General features: G+C 37.6%; 1 protein-coding gene across 3 annotated transcripts in view; it reads left to right on the top strand.

Moving 5' to 3' along the window:
* abcc8 (ATP binding cassette subfamily C member 8) overlaps nucleotides 1–19852 on the top strand; it is a 57567-nt gene that overhangs the window by 34186 nt on the left and 3529 nt on the right. For all 3 annotated transcript variants that reach the window (XM_088611063.1, XM_088611062.1, XM_088611065.1), the window contains exons 21-37: nucleotides 2803–2887; nucleotides 4845–4925; nucleotides 5494–5631; nucleotides 5820–5945; nucleotides 6298–6397; nucleotides 8814–9061; nucleotides 11435–11601; nucleotides 12231–12300; nucleotides 13036–13193; nucleotides 13331–13423; nucleotides 13922–14024; nucleotides 14788–14901; nucleotides 15459–15579; nucleotides 15703–15833; nucleotides 17050–17128; nucleotides 17450–17558; nucleotides 18839–18942. In XM_088611063.1, the coding sequence (XP_088467189.1) occupies nucleotides 2803–2887; nucleotides 4845–4925; nucleotides 5494–5631; nucleotides 5820–5945; nucleotides 6298–6397; nucleotides 8814–9061; nucleotides 11435–11601; nucleotides 12231–12300; nucleotides 13036–13193; nucleotides 13331–13423; nucleotides 13922–14024; nucleotides 14788–14901; nucleotides 15459–15579; nucleotides 15703–15833; nucleotides 17050–17128; nucleotides 17450–17558; nucleotides 18839–18942 (2027 nt within the window). The remainder of the gene's footprint in view (nucleotides 1–2802; nucleotides 2888–4844; nucleotides 4926–5493; nucleotides 5632–5819; nucleotides 5946–6297; nucleotides 6398–8813; nucleotides 9062–11434; nucleotides 11602–12230; nucleotides 12301–13035; nucleotides 13194–13330; nucleotides 13424–13921; nucleotides 14025–14787; nucleotides 14902–15458; nucleotides 15580–15702; nucleotides 15834–17049; nucleotides 17129–17449; nucleotides 17559–18838; nucleotides 18943–19852) is intronic.

The raw sequence follows: 19852 nt of genomic DNA, 5'->3' as shown, positions 1-19852 counted from the left end.
TATACTGATTTTCATCCTGAAATGAGGCTCAGCTTTATTACCTTTGATTGGGGTTGCGTAGCACAAGTTGCTTAGAGACAAAAATTCAGTTAAGACGGTAAAGTCTTTTCTTAGCATCAGCACACTAATCAATACCCACGGTGTAAATTCAGGACCTAAATCATTACAATAACGTCACAGATAAAAGATGGCTACAATGTAGCCTTAAAATATTAACTGTAATACATTGTTTTACATTTCTCCACTTATTTTAAAGTGGATCGGAAGAATACAGAAATCTAATTTCATTTAAACCTCTGAATAATTATTTTTAAAAATTATTAATGGTGGAGCATTGATGCCTCACATTGCTGGTGGGGCCCTGGGTTCAATTCTCTGCATGGAGTTTGTATCTTCTCCCCATATTCTTGTGGGTTTCCCCTCTGGGTGCTCTAGTTTCCTCACAGTCCAAAAACATACTGGTAGGTTAATTGGCTTTTGGGAAAAATGGCCCTGTTGTGAGTGTGTCTGTATTTGTGTCTGTATCTGTACTGCAATGGACTGTCATCCTGTCTAGGGTGTATCCTGCCTTGTGCCTGTTGCTTACTGTGATAGGCCTCTGCTCCCCCATGACACTGTATAGGGTGAAGCGGTTTGAAAATGGGTGGATAGATGATCAAAACAATCTCTCCTATTTAAGCAGTGCTAAGGCAGTCATAGGCACAAGTGGGGAAAAAATTCAATAGTCTGCCCTTTCCCCCCATGATCTTTTCTGAGCCAGAGTTTTTAAGGTACTAAGTAGATGCATACAAGATAAAAGACATAGTGCACAAGAGACTGGATGTCCCATTATTGATCACAAAGATGCAAAGATGATTTCCATGCTCTGTCCCTGGGAAAGTGTTAGGACTACACCCACAGTCTAGTAGTAATGCCGGCTTAAGTGCAGGGAGTAAAGTCAACACATAAGCATATGCTGTTTAATTCTGGCCCATCGGTAACACAGATTGTCTGCCTGACTGTCATAGTGACAGTGCAATGGCATTTCAATTAGTATTGATGCCTCTTGGCTCCATTAACTGGAATGTGAATCTAGTTTAGGTATCTGTCTGTGTGGAGTTTGCATGCTATATGTTTGGTCTCAAGGATTTTAATTCGGTGATTTTTCTTCCCATCCGTTGAAGGGTTGCAGGTTAGATTTAATTCTCTTCTATATTACCTCTTTACACGAGACGAGGGGGGTGGTGCTGGCAGTTCCCAGTAGGATCAGAACTGTTGTTGAGTGCAGGTGTGAGTAAAACAGAATCCAATGTACAGTGCAATGGATGGAAGTACTGGAAGCTTTATAAAGAATGTCCAAGAATTTCAACACAAGGATCTTTCGTACTCAAAAGCTTTTTTTTCAGGCGGCATAGTTTTGAAAAGTTTGAAGTAAAGCTTAAAATTAATATTGATCATTTGAATTAGACTTCTTATTCAGAGAATAAATAAAATGGTAGCAGTTTCAAATGTACAGTAGAACATCTGTTACATTTACTTTGGTGAGTCTGAGAGTAAATTATAGGTTTATAATGTTATTAACATTACTGTATATCCATCACAGTGATAGCAGAGATTCCAGGTTATGATGCTATAAACAGTTGGAAACCTTCCACTAATTCTTGCTTCCTCTGCATCTGTTTTAGTGATTTTCTACTCTTTTTAACTCGATATCTCCTGCATCATACCTACTCTGTGCATCTATCCTCTTCCAGCAGCAGGCGGTTATATTTTATTGAAGTAGCCAATGTTTGGCCTGAATGCATTATCAGCGTTTATTGTCTCCTGTTCCTTTTGCTTAATGGACTGTCATTGAAATAAAAGTGTACCACAGTGTTACATAATGGATATTTACCTAAGCTGAGACCTTTTCCTTGACTACAGCTGCAGTACATGAAAATAAAGAGAAAATCCTGTCACAGCATTTCTGTCAGCTCAGGTCTTATTTGTTCTGCTTTTTATGTAGTCCATTAGCTAATAAGGCAAAACACACAGATCCACTGTAACTGAAATGTGTGTTACTGTTTTTTCCGTGATATTCACATAATCCAAAACATGATTATTAATGTTTAGCGAAGACCTTTATTCAATGTGACTTCCCTTCACAATAGGTACTGAGCAGTAAATGTACATAGTTTAAAGTAGACATTAACAGTAAATTCAGCATACTACAGTAAGTCATAAAATACTAAAACACAGGGTTGAATCCGATGATCTCGGAAAAAATATTTCTGCTTCTGTAGAATTAATTCCATATTGAAGCTCACATCCTAAGTATTTAAGTAGAAGGTTTCGGTTAATGGATTTAAGAAGGTCACACATTTCCCAGTGGTATTATTTAAAAAATTCCAGATCAATATTGTTTTAACTTCAAGGGTTTTTGCAGATTGTGCTCTGAAGATTTCTATGGTAACATTTTTATAAGTTGGGAAAGGCTCTTAATTTTGCTCAAAATATTTTTATGTAGCATGCAGTTGTCCTGGACCTTTGAAATCCACAAGATTGAAAGCTTTTATTTCCACTTAAATTTTATGGGTTGCCACTGTGTAAATGATTTAATAAAATGTACAAAGTATCAGGTAGAGCTGACGTGATTGAATCTTCACTTAGTCTGTTTGATGTATGGTATCATCACCACTGTTGTCTTTTGGAGAAGATGATTCAGGATGTGACATTCAGCCATGAGTTTTTGAAAACGTTTTTTCAAATTGTGTAATTTGAATCCCTGTCTCAGATCTGTGTTTTTATTTAAAAATGTTAAGATATTCATTTTGTATTCTCCAGGTACAAAACAGTCATCGAAGCTTGCTCACTCCAGCCAGACATTGACATCCTACCACAGGGAGACCAGACACAGATTGGAGAACGGGTTGGTTGATGTCTTTCAGAGACAATTCTTCAGATCTTCCCCAGCTCTGAACATTTCATGCACTCAGAAACACCGAACATAGATTAATACAATTTTATAAGCTGTTTTTAGCTGAATTTCATTTTTTATGTTACCCTTTAAATCTACTCCATGCTGAAAAAAAGAAGAAGAAAGAAAACAAAATGTTTTCGCCGTGGAGCCTTCTTCAGGTGTGAAATAATAGAAGGTTCCACGGCCGAAACGTTTTGTTTTCTTTCTTCTTCTTTTTTTCAGCATGGAATAAACCTATTACTTGTTCATTTGCAGCCTACACATGCTGATGCAGCTACCCACCTGAACTACTTTAAATCTACTGCCTCATTAATACAGTATGTGGTGTAATAGATTTCTTTATTAGCGGTTATTACTCATGCAACAACAAATTACTAAGCCTCTGCTAAATGTCTGTAAAGGTTAACTGGGTAGATAAAAAAAAATCAGCAAAATTGAGATTGTCACCAATTTAATTATAGAATTGAACAAAAAATACTCAATTGTATTATTGCAACAAAACATTATTTTTTTAGGTATGAATTTAAAAAGAATTATATGAATTGTCAGTATTACATACAGTCAATCCATATATTGTAGATTATCTGAAGTGTAATAAAGATGTACATTTTCAATGTAGAATTTTGAGTTGGGCTTTATAGTAGTAATAATTTTCATGTGCTATATTACTTTATTGAATTATAAAAATGTTGTAACCTTGAATAAATGAGACACTATTATGTGAATGTAATGATTGTATATGTTAGGCACTATTAATTAATTTGTTGTCATGGTATTCATTCAAAAACAGACCTCTGTTTGCTGTTGGGTGCCACAAATCTGTGCCATTTCAGCAATTCTCTACACGCTTGCTAACGGCAATGAATCATAATTACAGCTCACTGCCCTCCAGGGAATCGTCACTTCTTATTATTGTCCCAGAGGCCAGAGGCCACAGATTGAGGTGTTTAATTATGTGTTCCAGAGTGGTCTTGGGTACAAATACTTAGTCTGCAAATCAATTTCTCCAAAAATCATTAAAGGCATCCATAGGTAATCTAGGAATCTACTATGAAAATATTAAATCAAATTCCTTAGCAGTTGTTGAAAAAGCTGTTATCCTCCAGTGTGACTGTAGCTATTGGTGTGCCTTAATCATGGATTGGATCCAGCTTCAGTCCGATTTGTCTGTCTGTCAAGCTCATTACACATTGAAAACACAACAGACAGAAATGACAAAAATAGCCTCCTAAAAGGTGATATTGGATGCATTTTCACCCCGAGTACTAAATTACTCAATTGGTAGAATTAGTGTAAAACTGGATCAATGGAACACCTTCTCCCAGTTCTTCAGGTGCTACAGAGATACTGTATAAAGAGATCTGTAAAGTCCTGCAATAATACAGTGACTGTCCTCATACATAAATAAATACGTTTATAAGAACATAACAAAGGATGTAAAGGAAAGGAGACACTTCTGCCATTCTACAGTAGCTCATTTGGTTGTTTGCCAGTTGATCTGCTGATGTCATCCAAACATTTCTTGAAAGACACCAGGTTATTACCTGTGACAGCATAGCTGGGTATCTTGTTCCAGACTCCCACAATACATCAGCCCTGCATACACCTCATTTATTATATTATCATCAATATCTGCTTCAGGCCCTGCATAATTAAAGGACAAGGAATCATTCTGCTGTATTTTAGAATCTGTTGTATCAATTTATGTTTTGAGTACACAACTACACCAAATGCTTAAAATGTAACTGTTCTCCAGTGTCTGTGATGCTGCTGCTTCTGGTTCTTTTGAATGCAAAATTAATTATAACTAACTGTACAGCAAATGAGTTTTTTGGTAAGTGAATGAGTTTCATTAACACACATTGTGCTTCTTTGATGAGGTGACAGGGATTATGTATGTCTGCAGGGTATCAATCTATCAGGGGGTCAGAGACAACGCATCAGTGTGGCCAGGGCACTGTACCAGCAAACAAATGTGGTCTTCCTGGTAAGTAGATCATTTCTAGTTTTTAATAAGGGACTACAGGTGTATTAAGAAGCATCAGACATTTCACTGCAGGGTGAACTATAAGTACAGAATGACATATGACGATATCTGTGACCTGTGACACTAAACGTTTATGCTAATACCAATTCTGTAGTTAATTCAGTCTCTGAATTTCCAAAGATCCTTAAAGCAAAATCAGCTCTTTTGTGTCACTTAATATGTAATAAAAAGTAGCTCATAATTACAATCTAAAGAACCACATTCAAACATAATGAGAAATATCAGTGTCCTGCAATGTCTTCAGGCTCAGTGAGCTACAGTGTGCAAGGCCAAGCGGCTTGGTAGTGCTGTGTTTGTGTCTGTTCCGCGTTGTGCATGGTAATGTGCTCCATTTATTTCTCATACATTTTATCTGCAAGCAAAGCCTTTTATGCTTCTTAAAATGAACCTTAATGTTCGTGTTGATGAGGCAAGACAATCAATTTGAGCTCTGTGTACAATTTAAAGCACCAGTGATCATGCCTTAATACTTTAATTATAACTTAACGATTGTTGTTACTTGATGTAGGATGATCCGTTCTCAGCCCTGGACATCCACTTGAGTGACCACCTCATGCAGGAGGGAATTCTGAAGCTGCTGAGAGAGGAGAAGAGAACAGTGGTTCTTGTTACTCACAAATTACAGTATCTTCCTCATGCAGACTGGGTGAGACCATGATGCTAAGATCAGTCTGAAAAATCACATGAGCAAAACTTTAGTCATCTGCGTTTACAAAACCTCCAAGTCAGTGACATGCAGTAGATTTGCCCGTTATTCATTTAGAATAAGAACATTTTTTTCATCATCCTGGACTGTCTCATAGGTCTGTTTCGGTTGTGCTTCCTCACCTCTAGATTATTGCTATGAAGGATGGCACGATTCAGAGAGAGGGGACACTGAAAGACATTCAGAACTCGGAGCCAGAGCTCTTTGAACACTGGAAAACCCTAATGAACAGACAGGACCAAGAGCTGGAAAAGGTTAATTGATAGTTTCAGTTTTCATGGGTCATTCAGGCATCTTTCAGTGCAAAACCAGTGGGTACAATGATTAAGCTGTTTTTCTTATGTGCTGCACTGTACAAGTTTGTAAAGTACTGTAGGTTTGCTTCATTTTTAAATTACATTCCAGACAAACAGGTACTTTTTTTAAAAAGTCTACATTTATTGATCTTGTAATCATTTATATATTAATAACTATACATACTGGAATATAACGGACATTTAAATGACTCTGTAACATACGAAATTCAAGTTTGATCTTTTGTGCTTCTGGCAGCACACCAGTGAAAAACACATACAGTACAGTACCAGTTCTGTTTCCCCTACTCAGGAGACCGTGGCCGAGAGTAAAACAGTGCTTGAGCGAAAGAACTTGAGGCGTGCCATGTACTCTAGAGAAGCCCTCATGAAAACAGAAGAAGAAGATGAAGGTAAGAAAAGCATGAACTTGTGTAGACATCCTGAGGGCCTTGTGCTATGCATATACAGTACCACTGAAAACTCATCTTCCTTTGCTCATTTTCTGTTAAATCTGAGATGTGCTAGTTCTTTCTTCTGTTCAGTATCCACCCTCCTGCAGCACCAATGTCGAGTATATTTTTGTGATGCCTCTTAGAAATAACTCATTTCTCTTTTTCAGGTTATATGTGCACAGTGGCTTATACTGTAGAATTATTTTCCTAATGTTGCACATTTGCAAGTTTATTGATGTTTTTGCCATTTCCTTGTAATTGGTTGAGTTTTTGCTCCACTGCAGTGTGGAAACGTTCCTTATTTGTTTTGTTGTTTTTATCTTTGTGGCCACCCTCGTTGGATGTTTTGGAATTGCTTCAGTACCTGGTGTTGGTATCAATGCTGATACGGGTGTGGATGATAAGCATGGTTTTCGGTCCTTCTGCATCATTTTCATTTTAAAGCATTTGATGCACATATACTGATGCACAATGACATGCACAAGAGTGTTATCTGTTAATGACTAATTGAGCATAAATGAACATTATAGTATTGTTATATTAGCATTGATATAGCATTGAAGGGTGTCTAGTCATGACAGGGATTGCCAAGGAAATTGAAGTGGTCTTCTTCAATAACCAACTGACTAGTCCAGAGTAACCAAGAAACCTGACCTGGAAAACAGTCTCACCACACTGTCCCAGAGCTGTCACATCTTTCTGATCCAACTATGTAATCAGTCTCAGGCTACAGTGGCAGCAGTATCAGTTATTCCAGGATGATCTAACCCACACTATAGCAGTATGACTAACTTGCCATCCACATGAAAATTGTATGCATGCTTGGAAGACGTTCAGGGATAACACTGATAGGTGAGAGATGAAATCGCTGTCTTCTGTAGGCAGGAAAATCTCAACGGTGGTGGCAGGGGGAGTGGTAGCATTTCTTGTTCAGTGAAGACTGCAGTTTTGTCCATCGTGGACGTGACAAAAGACAACTGATATGGAAGTTATGCAGACAGATGCATTATTTAAATCAACTTCATGGAGTGGTGGAAGTTTGAGCAGGCATCTCTTTTAATGTATGTTAGCCTGTGATGCAGATTGAGGGCAACCTAACAGCATAGTGATTCATCAATGAAGTCCTAATCCACTAACTGGTCAGGATTAGTTGCAATGCTGTATATCTCATATCAGTATATCTAGAAAATGATAGATAATGATAGATAGAAATGTGTAGATTATCATGCAATTTACAATATACTTGATACTAACTGTAATGTGCCATGCGTTATGCTGAAAACCTATGATCCTCTGATTTCATCACAGTTTTTTAATCTACTTTACATGTACTGTACTTGAAAAATCCATTAGACCTAAATGTTGTGCCTTTGTGCCTCAGTGTATGTGTACTCATGTTACATTTGTATTGATCCTGCAACATTCTTAATCCAGTTTTTCTAATCTTTATTGGCATGTTTTACATACTGCTTATATGCTTTTTGTGATGCAGTGTTTTTCATGTTATATATATATTAGAGTATTGCATGTTCTCATATAAATGTGCATACTTCACAAATATTTTGAGAAAATCGTACAATTCGGTTAATGTTTTAATGGGATTCTCCTCTTTGTATCTGATCTTCATGCACATTTTGCATTGCTTTCAGAATGAAATTATGATCCGACATCTTTGGAAAATGGGAGAGATTTCTGAATCATGTTACTGATGATGATGGCATTTTTATAAGAAATTGCTTCTCAGACGTTAGGAAGGTTTCTCAGGGCTTCTGCACATTTAAAACCACTTTCTAAAAAAACAGACGTGTAACTTTGAGGCCAGAGCTATAGACTTTTTTTAACCCGTCTGTCATTAGAACAAAGGGTTAGCAAACCCAAGAGGGGTCATTTCTGATGTTATCCTAACATTGCTTAAATGTTTTTTTATGTTAGAAAAGAGGACTGTCTATCATTAAAAAATGAGTAGAAATGAAATGTAAGCATTGAAAACTGTTCAAAACTAACCTTACTGTCTGGCCTTTGACTGCTACTGTTCCAGGGGCTACATCTGTAGTCTGTACCCACTAATCTGCTGTCTCCAAGTACAGAAATCCTAGAAGAAAAGTTTTAAAAAAAAACAGGTCCATTTTTTTTCTCCCAGAAAAATTAAAAATTGCCTTGCTGCAATGAAGATGAATACTGTACTACATGCACTGCAGTTTGGCATTAATTGGAAAGTCAGAAATACAGACAGCACTGTAGGCTATTAAACTTTGAATTGAAAAAATAATAATTCTTTATACTGTCAAATATTGGAAGGTTGGATTTAGCTGTGTGCTACTTATACAGTATTACCCCAGCGATGTCACCTTCATCATGCCTTGTCTTGCTACAGAGGAGTCCACAGAGAGTGACGATGAAGATAACATGTCTTCAGTGCTCCGACACAGAGCCACCATACCCTGGCGATCGTGTGGGACCTATCTGAGCTCTGCCGGCATACTGCTCCTCCCTCTCCTGCTGCTCTCCCAGCTCTTTAAGCACTCTGTCATGCTGGCAACTGACTACTGGCTGGCCAAGTGGACCTCTGATGTCATCACACTAAAAAACGATGCAAACGGGAAGAACTGCAGCACCACCCAGGTAGGTAAGACCAGCGAGGTCAGAACATGACGCATTAAAAACGGAACAAATACTTCTGGTACTAATAGTTTTTTGTGTCTGTATTGCTCTTGGTGTGTAAACCTTTGACATGTGACTTCATCCTGCAATGGACTGGATATATGACTCACCTTGCGCAGTTTGACTAAGAGCCCAAGAGTTGGTAGAGACCTACAGTATGTGTGTTTCTTGTACAATATGTCTCTCTGATTATGAGATCTGAGAGATCTGTCTTCTTACCATTTTCTGCTTTTCATGTATTGTAGAATGAATGCAATAGCACAGTTCATTTGCTTTCTAAAGGTTACAACTGTTACATTGTACAGTAGTGACAAGTGCCACCATACAGTACTCTATTGGAAACAATATTACAATTTCCATTTGACTTTGCATTGATATACCATGTACAAGGTTCATCAATGCAGCATAGGAAAGCCTTAATTGTCGTCTTGTTGGTTGTATTTTCAATTTCATTTAACAGTCAAGTATTAAGTCATTTAGCACTGTTTAAAGAAGTTTAAAGAAAGTGTGGTCTTAATCTTGTGGACGACAACTCCTGAAGAATCTTGACTTTTTCTAGGATTACATTTTGTGCATCGTGCTGTTCATGCTATGCAATACTGTATGTGAACAGATTTACATGCTGCACGTTTTGTGTTTTAGAAAACAATACCTAAGGTTCATAAGAATTGGGGAAAAAAGCATGGCTCACCTTTTCTAATTGCTTTACATTATCTTTCATTTCATAGCTGTTGTGCTACTGTGCTTTGAGAATTATTCTGTACTCTTTGCATTGGCCTTTTTGATGGTTGTGAAATGAAGATTATAATCACAAGTGATTAATTTAGGCCTGTGCTGAACTGATTAATTAAATTATCCTACTCTTACCTGCTGCACTGAACTTAATATTGCCAGGGTTGTTTTCTCCCTGCAGAATGTTATTGATTAGCCTTGAGAATTCCTCAGTCTGAGTTTCTGCTAATTGACTTCACAGGAAGGTTGGGAGTGTGTCCAGTGTGTCAGTTTAGTTTTTACTTTTACACGAAAATTGGCATTGCTTGTGGGAGAAGGAAAAGCAGAAGTGGAACATTTTTTTTTTCTTCTATATGCATAATGTTCAAGTCCTATGCAATTCACTTGATAAACCACAACATTACAATATCTGTACATTAACGGTTTCTTACCTTAAAATTGCTTTCACACGAGGCTGAGCTGCAGTAGTTAAATTTCACTCCAGTTTGCCTAAGTTTCCTCTTTGGCTTCATGGAGGAAGGTGCTGTGTTTCCTCACCTTTTCACATTGCTGGCAAACTGGTGAATAAGGTGGCTCCCTCTCATTTGGCATGTCCTTCAGGATCCTCATGGATTAGAAGTGAAGTACACTGACTCTGATCTTGCGGAATAGTGGACATGACAGCTGTGATTTGCTGGCAACACTGTGATCAGAATACCCCCTGCAAACCTGACACATTAACAACACAGTCATTCAGCTATGTGGTTGCTTGGTTCTCTAAACTGTTGGTAAGGGAACAGATGTACAGTAGGTAAATAACTGACCAGATAAAGAAAAACCTTTGTCCTGTGATTGTGTACAGTTTTGTCGTATAAAAAATAATGACAAGAAGATAAACTTGTAAAATAGAATTCATGTAGAGATTTTCTTGCATGATTGCAAATGATGGTTCAGGAAATGGGGAGAGTGGAATAAGTGGGTCAACCAGTTGTAGAAAATAACCAGAATACAAATTATATTTTCATTGTAAACATTGACTTATTCATGGTTTCTCCTTCTTGAGTAAATTGATTCAATGACAGCTCATTCCATTGCATAATGTTTATTGCATCAATAGAATCTTCTACTTCTTACCATTAGTTTTAGTTATTACCATTACTATTAGTTATTCTCAGAATGTATATTTGTTTACAATCATTACATACTGTACCAGGAAAGAGATGCTACTTCATTACTCTGTGTATATACAGTGTTTGTAAATGTAGTTAAGAGGTGCCACAGTGGTTAGCTTTGCTGCATCGCAGCTCTGGGGCTCTGGATTCAGTTTCTGGGGTGATGTCTCCATAGAGTTTATATGTTCTCCCCGTGTTTGTGTGGGTTTCCACCTGGTGCTCCAGTTTCCTCCCACAGTCCAAACACATACTGGTAGGTTAATTGGCTTCTAGGAAAATTGTCCCTGGTGTGAGTGCGTGTTTGTACGATGTGTGCCCACTTTAATAAGACATGGTAATGTTACAGTATTTGGCCTCTGGAAATTGCCTGTGCCCTTTCTGTGTTCTTTGAGACAGTTCAGGTGTTTGTTCTTACAGTGCAGTGACTGGAGTTGTTCTTTCTTCCCCTCAGGAGTGCGGTTTCAATCACTCCTCGTACTCCACGGTGTTCAGCATTCTGTGCTGCCTGGGGATCGTCCTGTGCCTCGTCACCTCGGTGGCAGTCGAATGGACTGGCCTTCGCGTTGCCAAGGAGCTGCACCACAGTCTGCTAAACAAGATCATCCTGGCACCAATGAGGTAGCGCGTGACGGACACAACACTTCCCCGCACGGCTGCATAGTTTTTGTGGTGATTTACTCTGAGTCACGTATTGCACAGGCTGGTGTCATAGCATGCCAAGAGGGTGATTTTGGATATGAGAAGGGCTGTGGGGGAAGGAACAAGCTCTTCAAAAATCAGGAAGCATTCCCCAGCTTTATCCTGTCATATGTGCCTAAATACTGCACCAGTATCTGATTTCTTTTCACAATCATTATGGCTTCCAAACAGCTCAGCCAGTAAAGGCCCTCACAGAGAGCACATGTTGAGCTCTGTAGACCGGACATTGCTACTTTGTGCATTTTGTTGCGTTTTCAGGATTTAGAACCTTAACACCATCTGTTCATTAGGCTAATTGTGTGTGCAAATATCCTTTTCCTGTCAAGGATGTGGTATCTCCTGGGGTGTTTAATCAGTTCACTGACATTTGGCAGGGCCTCTCTCAACAAGGGAAGATACAGGGGGCATTTAAATTAAAATCTAGAACATATTATATACTTTGTACCTAAAACCATAGTCATGTTTAAATTATAGTCTTGCACATGGCACTCATCAACTAGCCTTGGTCCTGGATACATGTGTAGCCATACTCTGTATTTTGTTCATAGGCTCTTCGAAACAACTCCCCTTGGAAACATTCTGAACAGATTCTCCGCTGATACTAACACTATTGACCAGGTAAGGTTCAAAACGCTCAAGCACATGTCATGAGGCTCCACTGCTTAATCCTGGAGCAAATGCTGTCTCTCTTCTGTACCTCACCCAAAAGATTTTACTTGTGTTGTGCTTCTTTAAAAATAAAAAGAACACACTGACTCTAGATCTGGATTTAATTATCAATCTAACTATTAATAAATGAATAATGTAAGAATTGTGAAGCTCTTGATGCTAGAACATGTTTCTAAACATTTGATATAAATGCATTGCTCACTATCATTCAGTGATCTGGATTGAAACAAAACAGCATTTGTTGTGGAAACATGAAATTAGGCATGAATTAGAAGAATGTACAGTACACCCTACCATAGTTAGAGTCTAAATATGAATGTTGCTATGTTTTAACTTACCTTGTAATTTGATAATTGAGCTCATGTGCAGTTCCCTCTTTAAATATTGAGACAGTGGTGTTAAAATGACTATTTATGCTGTATACTAAAGCAATTTGGATTTGCGATGAAAAGATTGATGGAAGCATAGATGCACTGAAAAAAATATAAATGAAAAGTGATATTCTGTACTATTGCCTCAAATTATTTAATCTTGTCATCTCAATTTCATCGTATGTCAGGAACGGGGAATGCTTGTGTAGTTATTAATGTGTTTGAAGACAGCGACTAATCAGTTTGTGATCCGAGACCCACAAAGCTCACTTTCACGAATTCCCGTGACTGAGAGGTCGTCGCTCCCTTGCAGCACATCCCGGCCACTCTGGAGTGCCTGAGCCGCTCCACCCTGCTGTGCGTGTCCGCGCTGGCCGTCATCTCCTACGTCACGCCTGTGTTCCTGATTGCGCTCGTGCCGCTCGCCATCGCCTGCTACTTCATCCAGAAGTATTTCCGAGTGGCCTCCAGGTTTGCCGGAACGCTTTGACATGTCAGGAATTCCTCATGAGAATTTTCACACGTCCTGTAGGTGTGGGTGATTATCCTGTCATGGACACTTAAGAAAATAGTTTGTTTTGTTTTTCCCCCATAACTTCTGTTCGCAGGGATTTGCAACAGTTAGATGACAGCACACAGCTCCCCTTGCTCGCCCATTTCTCTGAAACGGTAGAAGGTCTGACAACTATACGTGCTTTCAGGTAATCCTTCCACTAATCTATGTGTACATTTGTCTTTACATTTGTAACGAACAATACAGTAAAGACGTGAAACTGATTTATGGCTTTACTTCTGTCTTCGGAGTTTAATATTCCTGTTCTTTAACTTCTTAGGATAACCAGCATTTCTAATGGAACAGTATTCTATCATCAATCATTGCTTCTGGTTTCAGATATAGAAAGCAGGAAGGATCTTTCGACTCGTTGATTTAGCTTTACAGTCCGTTCTAATGGGAGTATTCCAGGATTTATTATTTGCATCCCAGTATGTAGCGTATTTCTGCACAACTATTCTTTAAGCTCCTTTTCCTTTACTGTTTTAAGCATCTCTTAGAAATGTGATTCAAATATACAGTATTTTCGTCATCTGAGGATTTCTCAGAAGCCAAGCAATTCTTTTGGCATCAACAGAGTGAAGCTAGTGGCTCTTTGAAGAACAGACTGCTGATGCTGCAACATTGTGCACTTCTTGTTCTGTAGGTACGAGGCAAAATTCAGACAGAAGCTTTTGGAATATACAGACGCCAACAACATTGCCTCTCTCTTCCTTACAGCAGCCAATCGCTGGTTAGAAGTTCGGATGGTAATGATCCTATTACAGTACACAGTCCTGTGTGTCACGATTTAAATGTCTAACCATTGTAATTGACACGGTTTGCTTATTACAATGCTAAGGTCTAGTCAAACAGCTTAGAAAAATATTTAAAAATACTGTAAAGACAAACTCTTGTTGGGTATTTATACTACAAGAAAATAGTTCCTATAGATCTAGTATTGTAGAAATTTTATTTTAAATTGAGTAAGACTACTAATATTATCTGTCTTTTTATGAATAAATCACTAAGAATTGTTTTGTAAGATTTTTTTAACCTTTCTTTATTTGGTTCAGATAAGATGAGAATGGAGAAACATTTTATGAGTTCTTTGCTTCTTCAAAACATGTTTAGCTAGCCTCCTTAGTCCTGTTCTCTCTGTGTAAGAAATGTAAGCTTCTGTTTTCTATATGTTTCTGTGTATCTCTTTCTGCCTTGTTCGGTCCCGAAAAAACACATTAAACATTGGTTCAAAAAGGTTTCTGCACTCATGTCTTATCAGCATAAGTTCGAACAAGAACATGTAAATGACAGGGGGTCATTTGGCCCATCTAGTTTTCTTGATTGCTATTAGCATATTGATGAAAGTGTCATCTAGCCATATACTGTAGGTGGGTTGCTTATTCTAGATTGTGATAGCACTCAATTTGAGTGTTTTTGATATAAGCTAGATTTTGGAATAGTGATTGTTTCAGTTTGCTGTGGGTAGCAGTCTGAATGGTCTGAATTTGATATTGTTGCCTGGTTCCACAGGAGTATATTGGTGCCTGTGTGGTTCTGATTGCAGCTGTAGCCTCCATCACCAACTCACTTTACAACCAGCTGTCTTCTGGACTCGTAGGACTGGGTCTGACATATGCTCTCATGGTAAGTGCTTGTGTTTTAAGCACCAGGTAGTTTTGCAGTGTGACTGGCAAGAGTCTTAAGAGGGAGTCAACTGTCTGCATTAAGCATGCGGTGCCTTGTATCTGATATTTGAAGTCTTTGTTCAACTGTGAAAACACTGAAAGGAATATTTGCAAAGCCAGTGAAAGCTAGCACAATTGCCTTTGAAAATGACTCTTATAATTATACTTCTAATCATTATTATTTTAAATTATTTAAAAAAGAATATTATTCCAATGCAGAATATCTTAACTTATTTTTTTGGTGAAAAACATCTTTATTTTTTAAAATTCATTGCTTCAAGTTATATTGCTTTGTTTTATATTTCTGTAAATACCTGTTGCCATTGATAATAAACACTTTCAAATTTGGAAAAGAGCCTTCTGGAAATCTGCACAAAAGGGCCGGTAGGAGGAGACAGGATGAAAAGCAGAATCAGCAAGAATTATGACCCTGAAGCCTGAAACAGAACAAATGTACTCCCCTGGTATGTGTTCAGAGCTGCATCATTAAGTTCGCTGTGCATTTCCTGTCTACAGGTGTCTAATTATCTCAACTGGATGGTGCGCAATCTTGCAGACATGGAGGTACAGCTGGGGGCTGTGAAAAGAATCAATGGGCTCTTGCAGGTAGAGCCTGAGAACTACGAAGGCCTCCTCTGTGAGTGTATTAAGTTGCTCACATCGCCAAATCCTGAATATTTTATGGGTTAAAGTCGAAACCTCATGATTAAGTCACTGAAGGCAGCCGCGGATTTCGGATTCTTTTGTTTCTCTGATACAGTGGCATCCCAAATTCCTGCAAACTGGCCCCACCAAGGAGAGATCCAGATCCAGAATCTGAGTGTGCGCTACGACAGCACACTGAAACCTGTTTTGAAGCACGTCAATGCGCACATCTCACCTGGACAAAAGGTACAGGCGCCCTGTGTTTTGTTTAGCCCAGCAGATTTAGATGGGCTTTGCTTTACATACAGTACACTACTGGTGGTAGTAATTAAAAAAGCACTGCTGGGACAAAGGAATAGAAGTAACTTTTTCAGTGTAATCAGATTACATTGTTAAAACATTACAGATTGCACAGTTAAAACCTGACACAGTGCTAATGCAAAATCCTAACACCTTATTCAGCACTTAGGTCCCTTTCTTATACCTCAAAGGGAATGTAAGTTAGATTGAATTTACATTGACAAGCTGAAAATAAGTTTCTCAGAACAGTTCGTATAAGCACTGAAGACTGTTATTCTTACAAAAATGTATCTATGTGTGTTTTCATGGAATTTGCATAGAATATTTAGAGAATTATCAGAAGTGTCATCCTTTTTAACAGAGGACATCACCAGTAGCACTCTCAGGTTCTGATGTAATGATATAAAGATGGATTTGTATCTCTGAATAGTGACTTTAACATCAGTGACTCTAAAATGTAGTAGCCTAGAGGCAATGATTCAGTGTGGCTAGAACATTGCTTTCTTCCTTTTTTTCCTTGTAACACATTATGTACACAAATTCATTATTTTCTTGCATTTGTGCTAAGTAAACTGTAAAGTGTACAGTATGTACTGTACTGTACACCAATACTTTATTTGTACTTTATCTACAATGCAATGTATTATTCATGAAATTATTTTAGAGAATCCTGTTGTGAATACCTACAGTATTAAAATAACTTGAATGTTCTGCATTATTTATTATTTTGTTATTATCTCCTTGGGTTATTATTAGGTTATTTATTAACACTTACTTAGGAGACTCTCTCATCCAGTGTGATTCACAAAATATACAGTGGTACACAAAGTAAATTAAAAAATAAATCATTCAAATGCAGTAGAAACAAAGTAAAAAAACTGCACAAAAGGCAACAAAAACAAAGTAATGAACCAACAGCACACTGTAAGTGCAATACCTGTGCAGCATGGTGAAAAAATGAGCAGTGAACAAGCAGAAAACAGTGATTGCAGTACAGGAGGGCTACCCTTGAGCTGCATGAAGTATGAGGTGGCAGTGAAAGTTAATGACAGTGTAAGAGGTTATTGTAGATTTTTCATGACATAAAAGAGATTTTTAAGCAACAGCACTGTCTTCACTTCCTAAATGCATTCACATGCTATGACACATGCTTTGTCCCTAGGTTGGAATATGTGGGCGAACTGGAAGTGGAAAATCTTCATTTTCTTTAGCCTTTTTCAGAATGGTTGACACATTCGAAGGTAAAAAAGTCCAAGGCCTACTTCAGTATATACTGTATAATAACATGGAAAATCCAGTGACAGCTCTTCTTGATAAAAAATGTTGTACTTTATGGTGTTTTCAGATGAAATGCTTATGGAATTATCAGGATTATTGAAGTGCTTTAACTGAGATCATTTGGCCATATTAAAAAAAAGTATCTGTTTTCTCTAAGTGTTACTGAGTTGCAGTTAATAAATGTTTTGTGCATGAGAAGACATTCATAAGAAAACATTTTGCTGTGAAATTTGACTGGAAATTTGGCTTTGGATTCTTATTTAATGATTTTATTTTTCCAACAGGACGGATTGTCATTGATGGGATAGATATTGCTAAGCTGCCTTTACAGACTCTCAGATCCAGATTCTCAATTATTCTTCAAGACCCAATTTTATTCAGTGGCACAATCCGGTGAGGAACACAGCTTTATCTGAAGCTCTTAAAGTGGCCTTGGGAAGAAAAACTCCATCTACAGTAGCATAATGTTTTCATGGTGAAGCTTTATAGTCTCTGTGTATTGAGTTCTGTGTATGATTGATGCTTGTTTTCAGTTGGTTAATAGAAATAAATTTAAAACCATTGTAATGAAAGAGTTAATTCCCAAAGGGAGCAGAACATGTACAGTAGTTCTGTTTGAACTAATTTGTACACATCTGAGACAAAGCAAAATATAGAAGGCATCTGAGGCAATAAAGAAAATACTAACTTATTATATTAAAATATTAAATTAATCTTCTGGGTTTGTATGGTGTAAACTAATACCATCACCTAAATGTAAAACACTGAACACTGGGCTGAAAGCAGGATTAGACGTTTCAGGCCAATATACAAATCCAAAAGTGAAGGTTTTTTTCTTCTCAGATGCCTTTGAATGTGTACTCTTAAAAACTAAAACTTAAATAAAAAGCAAACCCAAAGAGAGAACCATTATGTAAAAAGCAATAATATTCAGTAGTTACTGTAGTAACAACAGAAAACTCAAAAAATACATTCTCATTTTTGGGTTCCTGAGCATGACTTACAACAGTGCACATCAGGTGCTGTTTATTCATGAATTCCAGCAACTGACTTGTTTTAGGCCTAAAACATGTTTCTTCTTTGAAGACTAAGCAGAATTAAAACACGCCAATTACTATTATCAGTTAAAATATGCCAGCTTTAAACTGAGCTGTTTCTACACGTACACTGCTGTGTGAAAATCTTAGACATTTTGCTTTGTTCTCCTGAATTATTGACCATGTTGTTAAGATAACAGTTGATCCTGCTAGATGTGTATTTTGTAATACAAAAAGTAGTAATTTATTTTTATGGATGTGTAGAGAGGAGCAAACAATGTTAATGATGAGGAACACCTCACAAATGAGTTATTTGATGGGTACATGTGATGGATTATGAACTGTAACATTTCGTAATGAATGTTCAAGTGTTGTTTACCTTGAGCTTTTATGGGTGATTCTGATCAATGTAAATTTAAGATGGCTAAATGGCAAGTTTGTCTTCAAAGCAGCATCAATAACACTCATAGAGTATGTTTTATAAGGGTAGAGGCAACACTGGAGACTTTGAGAAAATTGTTTATATTCATACATGTATTGTAACTCCTGATTGCACCTAAAATATCTAAGAGTTTTACACAGCAGTGTATTAATTCAATTGTCATCATTGTGAAGATCTTTATCTTTTTTGTCAAGGTTTAATTTGGATCCAGAGAGAAAGTGCACAGACAGCATGCTTTGGGAAGCTCTGGAAATAGCCCAGCTCAAGCCTGTGGTGAAGGCTTTGCCTGGAGGCTTAGGTGAGGCAGTGGGCAACGTACAGTAAGACTGCAGGATGGCTGGGGTGTGTTTTAATTAGATATTTAATTAGATGGGGGAATACACAATGATTGTAGAAAAGTGACTCATGGATTTTAGTAGGTTTTTAAATGCACATCTTCTTTTCTCTAAAATTAGAATTCCACAACAAAAATAAGTGATAATATTGTCCTATACATTCATGCTTTAATTTTCTCATTACTCATGCTATGTGGAATTTTATTGTAAACACTGCATGTTAACTGGACTTGAGTTGAACATAACATAAGAAAGCTGGCAGATGAGAGGAGGTTTTTCAGTCTTGCTCATTTGCTAGTTGCTAGTAGCTTATTATCCACATTATTTAATACAGCAATTTTTAAAATAATCATCCCAAAGCAACCAATGGTCCTAACAGCCATAGAGCATGTGAACAGGAGGAATACATGCTGTATTAAATAGGAGCAGCTGAGTGAAGGTCACTCAGAGGGAAGTAAACTGATAACATATTGGCAAGATACTGAGAAGCCACAGCATGCAGGGCCTTGAACATAAGCACACGGCGGAAATGTAAAATTTAAACCTGACAACCACCCCAGACTCCAAACCAGCAGTGATGTGATTAGGAACGAATCTGTTGAATTCTGGACATATTAAACTTAATTTTTTTTTTAGAGAGTTTCAGAAATTGTGCACTGCACTACTGCATCTGTTGGGGAAAAAAAACATAAACCAGTATTTCTTTACATCTTTTCTCATTGCATCTTTAATGCAAGTATTTCTGATACACACCACATAAATTAGACACAGGATGCAGCTTGACAATATTTCTAAGACTGAAAAACTCTTTACCCCAGTCTGATCACTATTAAGGTGCGTTGTTTTTGTCCACCAAACTTTTATTTCAGACCT

Source organism: Lepisosteus platostomus, chromosome 18 (genome assembly GCF_059453375.1).
Source record: "Lepisosteus platostomus isolate fLepPlt1 chromosome 18, fLepPlt1.hap1, whole genome shotgun sequence".
NCBI classification, from domain to species: domain Eukaryota; kingdom Metazoa; phylum Chordata; class Actinopteri; order Semionotiformes; family Lepisosteidae; genus Lepisosteus; species Lepisosteus platostomus.
Note: the sequence above shows the minus strand (reverse complement) of the source record. Positions and strands in the feature narration are given on the sequence as shown.